The sequence below is a fragment of the Protomyctophum bolini genome (genome assembly GCF_963924005.1).
Source record: "Protomyctophum bolini genome assembly, chromosome: 7".
In the NCBI taxonomy this organism is placed as follows: Eukaryota; Metazoa; Chordata; class Actinopteri; order Myctophiformes; family Myctophidae; genus Protomyctophum; species Protomyctophum bolini.
This window is the reverse complement of record NC_137868.1, coordinates 22,153,101-22,165,519: the sequence shown is the minus strand read 5'-3', so window position 1 is coordinate 22,165,519 and position 12,419 is coordinate 22,153,101. Positions and strand designations below refer to the sequence as shown.

At 40.5% G+C, this 12,419-nt stretch overlaps 1 protein-coding gene across 2 annotated transcripts in view; it reads right to left on the bottom strand.

The window, feature by feature from the left end:
* The window catches only part of mtmr11 (myotubularin related protein 11), a 43,258-nt gene that overhangs the window by 18,790 nt on the left and 12,049 nt on the right, over positions 1-12,419 (bottom strand). For both annotated transcript variants that reach the window (XM_080769077.1, XM_080769078.1), the window contains exons 3-8: positions 7,095-7,231; positions 6,698-6,767; positions 5,773-5,912; positions 4,695-4,779; positions 2,467-2,614; positions 768-855 (exon numbers count right to left, since the gene is read on the bottom strand). In XM_080769077.1, the coding sequence (XP_080625203.1) occupies positions 768-855; positions 2,467-2,614; positions 4,695-4,779; positions 5,773-5,912; positions 6,698-6,767; positions 7,095-7,231 (668 nt within the window). The remainder of the gene's footprint in view (positions 1-767; positions 856-2,466; positions 2,615-4,694; positions 4,780-5,772; positions 5,913-6,697; positions 6,768-7,094; positions 7,232-12,419) is intronic.

Genomic DNA, 12,419 nt, shown 5'->3' with positions numbered 1-12,419 from the left:
TTAGAATCCACAAAATAGTAGTTTACTGTGTTCAGTGAGTTATTTATGACATTTGAACGAAAATGAGCAGGTTGCATGTAACCTCTCTGAAATGACGGCAGCTCAGAGGCTACAAAGTGTATAGTAAATATACTGAAAGAGGAACACTACTCATTTTAAGAATTCCTACACATTTTTCTTTATCATTTAGGGCTGCCAAATCACTATGTTTTAACGTGTACAGATCTTTTCTAAAGCCAGAGAGTTAAGACACAAACATGTGATGTCACAAATCTAGATCTACTCTTATGTCCCAAGATGTCCCCAGTTGTACTTTAACCCATTCTGGGCGGGAACCCCTTTTGGTGTTATAGCCCTTCTGGACAGGAACCGCTCTTGGGGTTCTGTACAGTATGTACAGTATTCATGCTGATATTTGATGCTGGTACATAAATATTTGAAGTTTTTCAGAAAACTGGTCAGGTTTTCAAGGCATTTATAGAATCGGCCTCAGTCCAAACTGGGTTAATCCAGACTGCACCCCCAAAATGTCCCAGGGGTGCTATCACAGTTACCTTTACCATCTTTCTCCGTTGAACCTAATGCAACCTGATCACATTACAAGTCTTAGATCTCTGGTTTCTGCCTATGGGACATGATCTGTGTTCACAATAATGACTGTAATGTTGAGACCATATGAATGATATTGCAACTTTTAAACTGGAGGGTGCTGCCCTTCCATCGAGTGTACTCAAAATGTCTCTCTATATGCATAGTGTCATGCTTACTGGGATACGTCCTTCATTGAAGTGGGCAAAAGTCTTCTTCAGCTCCGTGTCTAGAACCTTCTGTGGAACTACATTGAACCTGGGAAGACTGACAGGACACAAACACATGATGCTCAGGGTTTAAGCAATTCCTGCTTCATTAGATAGCACATTGGTGTGTGACAGAATGAATGGGGAAAATAACAAGCTATGTGCAAAGGCCTTCTCTCAGGATGCATTAGGAGGTTTTATGTCAGATTTCCAAATTTCCTCCTCACAACAGAGTGCTAGGATTCAGGTTAAAACCATAGATAGATAGATAAGAAAGGCTAGATGGCTCACCTGCGCTCTGGCCAATGGCGGCCATCTTATCGAGGGGCAGCATAACATTGTGTCTATGCGGCATGTACTTTTAAATAACCATAACTTGCTCAATTCTTAACCGACTTTCAAACGGTTTGGTTTGTTATAAACGCCAGAGACGTCTGCATACGTATATGCTTTTATACGACGTTCATATAAAAAGCAGATAAGCGTCCTGAATCATAGCCACGTTGACGTTTGTAATAAACCAACCTGTTTGTAAATCCGTCAAGTTTTGAGGGAGTCATGACTATTTTTGTTTGAGCTGCCTTTGAACATACTGTACTGTAGCCACTCAGTAATGGCTGCCGGGTGAACTACGTCAGAGACTCCGCCTTGAGCCATCTAGCCTTTATATATGTCTATGGTTAAAACTACCAATGCTGGGGTTGTCGCTGGGAACATTTTGAACTGATAATGTATATTCAACACATGCTAAAAATGTTCACCAAAAAGACATGTTTACGGTTTCACTGTTAATGTCTATAAAGGGTCTAATCCGGTGGTTCCCAACATTTTCTGAATCAGGGCCCACTTGAACATGTTGAAAGCATTCGCAATCCACCCACGTGGGTCATGCGGCGCATGCAATATTTATTTTAAATGATAAATCAATTGATTGAAGTCCTTATTTATTGGTCATTATGAAAACACATTTTTCTAGATTTGAAAGAAAAGAATACCATGTCATTCTTTTTTACATTAATTCTTTTTCATATTAACACATTTTGTACATAATACGTCCTGAAACGTCATAAGGATTGGAACCGAGAGTTGCCTTAGACGTCTGTGGACGTCCTAGCGACGTCCAAACGACGCGGGGCGAGATAATAATATTCAGAATAATTACTTCTTTTTTTTTTGGCATTTCGCTTTTCGCTTGCCGTATGCTAACGCTCTGTGAAACTATTAGCTTGTCATTGACTCCCATGTTAGCGCGGCGGAAAGAATGACTCGTATCTCCTCATCCAGGGCGCTCTCCGTGGTGATGAATGGATCGATATGCTGGCGCTGCGTTTCTGCTCCTCATCCGTCTCTCCCGCAAAATATGAACTCTTTTTGTAGCGTATATAAATATATTAAGATGATCGGAGATTGTGATGGCACTTTGTCAGTCAACTTTTTTAAGAAAGTATTTCCGGTTCATGGCTTTCAAAATGGAAGCGATCACTACTCTGGCGATTACTCCGGCGCAAGCAGCGCCTTTATTTTGATGCAGTTCCGGTACTAAATGTGTTAATGTTACATTATAATCAATCTTAGTGTCGGGGCCACACTTGCAAAACCACTCACGGCACACAGGTTGGGAATCACTGGTATAATCATCCACATGCAGAGGGGACTCTGTGGAATGTACCTGGTGGACATCTCAAAGCGATCGTTGACCGAGCTGACCCTCCAGCCAGTGGCCCGGCAGCGCTCCAGCTCCTGTTCCCAGTCTAAGGAGGACTCAAACCAGTTCATGTGGGCGTCACGATGACGGTTGCTTAGGAACTGCTTCATCTCTGGAGGAGGAGAGAGTGGGACATGGATATTCAGAAGAGATGTACAGTACGTGAGTAGTTCTGTTAAGATACGAGAGAAGAGCTGGAGAAAATTATTGCTATATTGATTAGTGAATATGTTGTAGTGCACAAGAAGGTAAGGGGACTAAACAATGAATTATACTGTAGCTACTTCCGTCACAATCTGGGAACCCATCTGCAAAACAAAGGGATTACAGCACCCTCTTGTGACGTGACGTCAACAAGTTTGAGAACTACCGATTTAATTAGAAGCCGTATGTAGAATCAGCCTCAGGTCTTAATTAGCCTCCGTCCCAGCCTTACTCATCTGTGAAGAGAAAAGCCTGGTCACAATATAAGGCAGAGATTGCATAGCCGGAAGTGTTAGTCTGGAACGTCAGATTTATTTCCCCCGGATACGATATTTGTCGACCAATCACAACACTTGTTTCATTCAGAGAATGTAAACAGATTTGTAAAGCGTCAACGTCATTTCCTTGAGCGGTACTTGCGCCAAAATCCCGCAATTTCCGCCAAATTCAAGCAATGCACTCTACATCATAGGTCTTGCCCAGCGTGGGTCTTAATGGGTTAAACTAAAGAGTGATCTTGACAAAGTGGTTGAAGATCAAAATGTTACACTCAAACGGTCACCCAGGTGGTTGAATCGAGTAACCTGTACTGACCACACACACACTGGGCCAAACTTGACCCTTGGGCAGAGTTGAGCTGGGGGTCATCTGGTGACACATGTCAGAGAGGCCTTTACATTATTCATTTGACAGCCAGCAGCCATCTATAACCTGGCCAGCCTAGTGCAGCCTTAACATAGCATAATTTATTGTACATCCGTCCAGGCTCATGTTTCTCTGCATCCACAGTGGCAACGACAATGGTTAATACTAAAATCCAGTAAGTCTCATATCTAAGTTTACTTAGTTTTATTCCATTTTGCAGTATAAGCGGTTCAATCAAAACAATACCAGTCTCATATTTAACACTAATGGTAAATGCTTTCATTGCTAAATGAGATATTGACCTCTTTAAACAAGTCACCTACTCCCATACAATAATCTTTCAAATCAACACTAATTATTTGACTCTTTGCTTGTCTGTGGTTGACAAAATGTTAACAAAACTGAGATGTTAATATACTGAGACATACTGAACGATGAATTTAGATCTATTTTTCTCTCGTATAAACGACTTATTCAATTGTTGTCAAGATAAATGAATGCAGTCTGGGTTTATACCCGTGCAAAAATAAATAGACTTCCTCACATCTGGCAGTGGTTTCAGCCTCGGGAGGTTTCTTTGTTCTTTCATCATGACAGAACATTTCTCATTTTGTCAGCCACAGAGGATCTGGGCTATACATCTCATCATGGTCTACCATACAAACCAAAATACTTCCAGTTTAATATCCTCAATCTGCATTAACCCATTTAGGCCTGACCTCAAAATCTTCTAAATCCAGTTTTCTGAAATAAATATTTTCACGATTTAAAAAAAATAGCAGACCTACAAGCTCGTAGCGCGCCACTCGTGAGCTTGTAGCTCTGCTATTTTTCAATAGCTAAATTATAACATCATGTTTAAAACACCAAAAGAGGTTCCCGCCCAAAATAGGTTAAGGTTTTTGAATATGCTGATACTAAGAAGAATTGAGAGAGAACCCCAGACAAAAATAGACAAAGTGATAGGGTGAAGAAATTATGAATATCTCACAAAGCAAGCATGCACTTTCACTAAAAGTACAAACAAAAGGTTGACTTCGTGACACCTTTCATAAAGAACAGATTCATTGTGCTTTACAGTACAGATAAATACAATATAAATCAATATACAAAAAATAAAAAATAAAAGAAACCTTGACAGATGTTTGCACAGTATTTGAGTAATGTGATAACCATGTTACAATAGACTATACTATTAACATTAGGCTATGCTTTATGTGGATGTGATTGTAGGTTTCTTCATGATCACCCAATACATTTTGCCCATGAATATAAATTAGCTATAAACCAAAGGGTGAATATAAATGAGAATATGGGGGAGGTGCATACATTCAGCTACTCACCCACACTCCCAAGGGCAGCATTCTGGAAGGAAAGGACAGTCCCTGATTTGAGAGGCTGATACGTCTTCGCAATGGTGTAGGTTATCTAAAGTAGGACGACATAGAATCAATACGACAAATGTCACTGATGCCCAGCTCTGAGGCTCATTAGCATCAGATTAACAACCCACAGCACAGATCTGCCTTTCAAGGCGGAGGACTTTTTGCCACAAGATGGTTCTATGATTGCAAATGGAGCATGTGATCTACACCTAAACCTTGAACTGAACTGTTCTGTATGTGTACATACACAAATAGATACACAGTATACTGTATTTGATTTGTAAATCAGTAACCACAGGTTAGTACAATTCCGAGGATAAGACATTGTGGTCCTCATAAATATATGCAAATTACGAGTTTCATTCCAAATGGAAATATCCACCGGTTGAGGTTGACAAAATACACAATAGCAAAACCAACAACTAAATATTACTGAAGCTTTAAGCTATTCAGTATCTGTGGCATTTTAGTGGATGAATGTTTGTTTTTGAGGGGCGCTAGCCCCTCTTATGCCAAGCTTTGTCTGTTTGTGTGAATTTTAGCGATGATTTGATTGGTGTGGTATCTCAGTGATCACCCCATTGTGATGATTAGATTGGCTGAGAAGGATAAAAAGTGAGGGCAGAAAATTGAAGACGCCAATGTGATTGGCCGGAATGACAGAAAAGTGAGGAGCCTATTGTGATTGTCCCGGAAGTGTATGATGAAAAAAAGAGCCCCTCACTTCACACGACACAAGTGTATTTTTTGAGTGTGTGAACACAAACATTGGCTGATGATTGGCTCAAACCCATAGCGATGATTTGATAGGCTGAGCCTATAGGCTGAGTGAGGGGTGGAAAGTCGCCAAAAGTGATTGGCCGGAATGACATATATGATGATTTGATTGGCTGAGCACGGAATGTGATGTATGGTGATGTATGATGACAAGAGTTCGTGTGAAGTGAGGGGTGAATTGAGGACACCACAAGTGATTAGCCTTGAGGATTAATTAACCTTGAGGATAAAACACACACACACACACACACACACAAACCTCCACAGCCTGTGTGTCGGGGGTGAGGCGGTCGAAGAGGAAGCAGATGACTCGGAGGTCTCTGCAATAAAGCACCAGCTCCTCCGGGGTGAACTTCAGTGAGGAGTTAGGAGTCACCAACTTGGTTCGCGATGGCCCCACTGAACACAGACCAGAACACAGTTATATGGCTCCAGTGAACACAGACCAGAACACAGTTATAGGGTACAGTTATACAGTTCGTTAGCTAAGCTTTCTCATCTTTTTGTTTATTTTTTAATCTTAGGTAGCCTATTCTCCATCTTAATGGATCCCCATTCATTTAGTAATGTATATACAGTATGATCAATTTACTGGCATACATTGACAACACTTCTGGATTATGTCTTCCCACTGTTAAGGTATTCGCTGATATGGAAAGACCTGGCATTACTAATACTATTTTAAGATTATAAAAATCATAGAAAGAGTGTAGTACCGTACACTTAGAAACAAATGTATTAACGCATACAAATCAAGATTATAAAATCAAACGATTTTCTTTGCTCACAAGCATATCTAACAAAAACATGGTAAAAATAGCAACCTTGCATGTCTATTTTGAATGTTTTTTTGTTTACGGTAGTTTTTTTCCACACACACACACACACACACACACACACACACACACACACACACACACACACACACACACACACACACACACACACACACACACACACACACACACACACACACACACACAAATCATCAATATTGATGAATGTGGTGGCCAATGTCACCCAAATGACTGAGTTAGTTTTGCGTCCCCTCGTACATAAAAAATGCCTGTCGTAGATGGTAGAATAGATGGTAGAATTTATTTAATTTTTGCAATTGGCTCCATCAATGGTTTGCAGATAGAGGGCACAAAGAAGTGAAAAGGTGGGTATGAACTGCTACTTACCAGCCACAACCTTCTCTATGGAAGCCAAAGCAACATCATGGTCTCCTAACAGCACTGGGTCTGCATTGTCCTGCATTGTTTGTAAGAATCTACTGTTATATGACAGTTCAACAGTGCTACTGGGTCAAAATGGTAGATTTCAAAACAGTCTTTGTCTTTATTTTAAATCTTTGAAATACCAGTAAGTGAAATGTACTGCAACAAGAAACCCTGGATTGCATCACATAAGTTGTCAAACACAAAAACAATTACTTTCAAATTGTGCTGTAATGTACAAAATGGCAATGTTCTACTTAAATCCTAGCTGGCACAAATTCAGTTTAAAACAAAGCAAGATAAATAATTGTTAAATGCCATTAAGTCATGTCAATTCCACTTCAAGTTGAGAAGGGCTTACATCAGGTTTGGGACTGTCCTGAGGCACAAAGGCCACCCTGAAGTGGGTACAGAACAGGGTGCCAGACAGCCACCCTCCTCCCTCCCTGGCAGTTAGCTTCTTCCTCACCAGCACGGCTCTCTGAAGTACGCACTCGCCTAGAAGGAACACAAATAGCCATATTAGAGATGCAGTGCAGAGGTCAGAGACTATATTGCAGGATATGGAATATGCTGCAGGTTTGTGATAAATTAGTAGAGGGAAAATGCATTTGTACATACATGACTGTATATCCGAGATGGTTGCCCACTCAACTGTGTGAAATAGTTCATGTAAAGCAGCCTTAGCATGGATATCTACCCAGAAGATTAAGACTAATATGCTTGATTAGCTCAAGTGGATCTGGATGCATGCGTGATTTACATATTACTATGGATTATGATGGGAGAGAAAGAAGAACCACAGAAGTAGAACAACAACATATTACTGGTTAGATTAACCAATGGGAGCTAGAGACATTCACACCTGGAACCTGCCTGTTCGTACAACTACAGATTAAACACTCACTGAGCTGGACTCCACTAGACTAGAGCATCTGTGGGTTCACTGCCTTGGTCAGATCAATAAATAGTAGAGAAATAATAATATAATAAATAATAGATCTTCCCAGGCAGCCTCCCGACTCACAAGGTGACTTACAACATTGACCAAATCGACAACTGCAAATTCTTATTTACACAGGTTTGTAAGCTGAATCAAAAAAATGAAAACATACATATACATATATATATATTAGTATGACTATCTATCCATTAGTATCATTAATGATGTGCAAGGATCATGAATCATCTCCTTGTCAAAGATAATCCAGAATCTTGAATTTCAGGACAATGCACCAAAAACAAACGAATTAAAAAAAATTATTCACCCAGTGACACACAAACAAGTATGGGCATTGGGCAATAACATTCTCAAAGGTGAAGAAAAAGATGCACCAATAAAACACACAAACATCAGTGATGTTTGTGTGCACATTTGTACCGTTCAGGCGTATACACCCCTCCTATGGGACTACAAAACATTTGCCAGGCTAGAACAGTTGCCATGGTGACTAGGACAGAGTACAGGGAGTCTTTTTTTCTTTTTTGCCCAACGTTATACACGTTTTAAAAAGGCGTTAATGGCGTTGTTGGCGCTGTGGGAGTTGATAAAAAAGAAGTTAATTAAGTCCTTGGCAGACATTGAGTTTAAATAACATTTCAAGGAACCAACAAAAAAGGAACCAACAAAAAAAACCATTGTTTTACACATGAAATGCTTGTGTATCTAGGAGCAGAAAGAGGAAGTATGGTTGCAATCACTCGATTGCACAAGATGAGAGTGAGAACGTTTTCAGTTAAAGTCTAAAACAGATTAGAGTGCAAAAGATTAATTCTAATCCTCAAGGAGTTGCTTTGCAAGATCCACAGGACTGAACTGTGATTATGCAAACCTAAAAATGAAAATACTAAAAGAAAGTGAGAAAACCCTTCTTTAGTCTTCTAGTTATAATCATACATAGAAAGAGCCCTTGTGGTCACCTTGTTCCTCCGAGGACAATAGGCCTCAGCAGGATTTGCGTGTTTCGTTTTTATGCCTCCCCAGGGTGCAGCGGAGACGTGAACATTCCTCAGTTTTGCTGCAACCGAGTCAAGGGCTGAATTTGTCGAATGGGACAGGGAAGGAGATGGAGGATGCAGTGTTCTTTGGCAGATGTCTACACTGCAAAATCCTGGGTGTTAATTTAACTCTGTATACAAGTGTGGCTACATTTGTTAAATGAACACCATGGATTTTTACTGTGTAGCAAGTTTATGCTAGCAGGTAGTTTTAAGTTAACACAGCATGAGAGCCTGTGTGATTGACAACTGGAGGTGTTTATAAGATGGGTCTACTTAAAATTGTGAAAACTATTTTATGTTCTTCTTGGAGACGCTGACCCGCCCACTCACAATCTCCACTCTTCGCCCTAGAATACAGCCAAATGCTGATTGTTAATTTAACTCTCAAGAGCATATAAATGGATCTGAACTTTGTTAACCTGCTTGTGCCCAAACGTAAGTCACCTCAATATTTTATTGAGTGAGTTTCTGTTTAAGAGTAAATCTGTGATCATCTTTAACCTATTGGAAAAACAACGTGCTGTGAGCTTGTAAGCAAGTAGCCTTGTGAACCAATGATTCCCAAGCCATGTGGCCCATAGGTCAGGAGTCTATCTCCTGTTTCTGTGCAGTGAGGCAGCCTGATGTACAAGGACACCCCCAGACATGATGCTAGAACAGTATCTCTCACGTTGTGAGCTTGTACATCGGCAAAATATACCACCACCTTACAATGAAATGTGAATCTGGTTTTAGAATTCTTTCCAGTATGTATGTTTAATTCAAATCATGTTTTTGTTTTTTGTGGTCAGTGATTTCTAGAAGGGAGGAGAGGACAACCAGCTGCTGAGATTGATGTGTTCCACATGCTTGATCATACTGTACTCTCATGTTTTCATTCACATTTGTTTCTCGTTTTCATCTTGGATTCATGTTTTCATTCACATTTGTTTCTCGTTTTCATCTTGGATGCGTGCAGAGCTGAAGGTTGCTACTTGCTGCCCTCCTCGAGTCCTCAACCAAGAAAGAGGCCACTTTTCAAATTGTAGACCACAAGCAATATCGACCTTTAATAATTTAGAGTTTCAGATCCCCCCCCCCCCCCCCCCCAAATAGAACCGTAACATCTATGGTACACATTTCATTGTTTGTTTATTTATTTATTTATTTGAGTTCTTTTGAATTCAAATTCATAGAAAGTAGGCCTAAGAAAAGAAATGTCACAACTACAGTCACCACAGAAGCGCCCAGTGAGGTTTTAGTCTATGCTGTGATTTGATTTTCATTAACTTAATATAATTAAGTGTCCTTTTAATGACATCATTGAGAAGACCAATTAAAACTTTCATAAAAGGCACGTTAGTGCGAGATGGTTTATAGTTCTGGGATATGAACAAGTTTATGTGCAGAATAAATCAAATTTTCTTAATGACCTGCCCATTTCAAACCATTGTGTGTTACTGTTCATCCTACTATAAATGCGCCACGTCTGTCTGCACAGTGTCCATATATGGAGCTGGCCTGTTCTGACATCATTCTGACGTCTGGAGGCTCCAAAGCATAACATCAGGGTGGGGCATTCATTTCTAACTCGCATCGTTTCAAGTAGGCCAGTGCCCAACGGGCACCGCTGTAGAGGCCCCACGGGCACCGCTCTAGTGAATAACATTACTATTTATCATGCATTCAAATGCCCTGCTTATATGCAAAATATATCAAAGTTCAAAACCTAAATCAATCAGCTCTTACCCACTTGAGCCCGATTCTATACCCATCTACAAGCTCACATTGTGAGCTTAGCTTATAGATCTGCATTCTCACAATTTTTTAACATACCGATAATTGCATGTTCTCCCCGTGTCCCCTAGGGTAGGTACCCTCACAAAAACATGCAGTAATCCTGGTCTCTAAACTGCCTCCCCCTGGCCAGCCGGGGCGCCTGATGGAGGGGAAAGGAACTGGTTGGAATAACGTGTTCCTTCCACGCGCTACGTCCAACCAGGGAAACTCCCCCCTGTCAGGTGTAAAGGAGCAACTTGGACACTCAGGCATGAAGGGAGCATGAGTTAAGTCCGTTGCTCTCCCCAGGTTGGCGGAGGGTGTGTAGAGCCCAGGATCACAGTAGATGATTGGCACAGGGGTGAAAAATGGGTTACAAAATCGTGGGATAAAAAATATATATATTTTTAAAAAAAACATACCAATAATTGATTTTATATTAGTTTATTTTTGACCACAAATGTTATTTATAGATATCATTCTGTGTGGAGAGATGCTAGGCCTGATGTTTACAGTACCTGGCATCCTAGTGTCTTTGCGGCACTATATCTTTCTATTTGCACTACTAACAGTACGTGACAATTGTCTTGTAGTTTGCCGACTAGTTTTACTGCTTACTCTGCTTACGCTCCAGACTGGATCTGCTAAATGTCTACACTATGAATATAGGCTCTATGCACAGCAGCCATATTGGAAAGGAACTGGGCCCCTTCCTTACTTCCTTCACAGGTCTTACCAATTATACTTACTAACTAGTTCATATATCCGGGAATGTGAGAGCACTTGGGTGAAAGTAGCCTTAAAAACGCATGGTAGGCCTCCACTGGGGCTTTATGAGTCAGGATTTTAAATGTAGTGTCCCTTTTCCATCCATCTCTTTACTGAGACATCTCACATCTTAAGCTGTGTTTCTTGTTCACCTTCATAAAACTATTTGGATAATAGAAGTCAAATTGATAAAAAGTAAGTATAAATATATTAGGATATCACTTCGATTGTGTGGATTGATCAGGTTTCTTTTTCCGTTTTTCGTTGACATACATACAGGGTGTGACCCGTGTGGCCATTAAGGGCCTTTCTCGGCATTAAGCATTTAAAATACACCTTGGTTTCACTGTTCACTGAAACCAAGGTGTACTAAAATGCTTATAAGTAAACGATGGAACATGCTAGAATCATAATTATTATTTTTCATTGTAAAGTACAGACATGCAGCTTGAAAATGAGACATTTCATGACATTGTGGTCATATCGCACATATTTCTATTGTCATTCAAAAAGTCGCGAAATCTGGCCCAATGCACAATAAGATGTTATTAAGATTATCCAGTCAGAGGGTTAAGACACTTGCCCTGTGTCTGACACCTGACTTGTGTCTGAACACAGCTTTGATGGATGTGTTCTGCCCCCCTCCCCCCATCAAACAAAACGTTTGGTCAAACCATATGGGCTTCCATTGGAGCAGCCATTATACAGAGACACAAGAAAGGTGTCTTGATTGTGTGAACACAGCCCAGTAAGGCCACCGCCCCCTGGTGCTGCAGCCATTATCGTTTAGGGCTACAGACCATTGGAATTGCATTACAGAACCTACATGTTGTTAAATTGTATGGCTTTTCTTCGTCCTACACTACAGTAACACTATGGTCATGTATTGTATCTCCGACAGTAAAAACACACACACGAGAAAACAATCTACACGCTAACGCTATTAGTGGCAAGAGCTAACACAATGTGCATTTCGAACAGCGCACGTGTCAATGTGTGACTGTGTGCTAGTGCTATGGAGATGATATCCAAAGTGCTCATACTGTAGCACCTGCGACACAGGTCTGATATCAGTGTGATATCAGACCTGTGTCTCGGTACGCAGATCATCTGATATCACATGAGCAGAGCCACACCGCCATACTAACATGCAATAGCT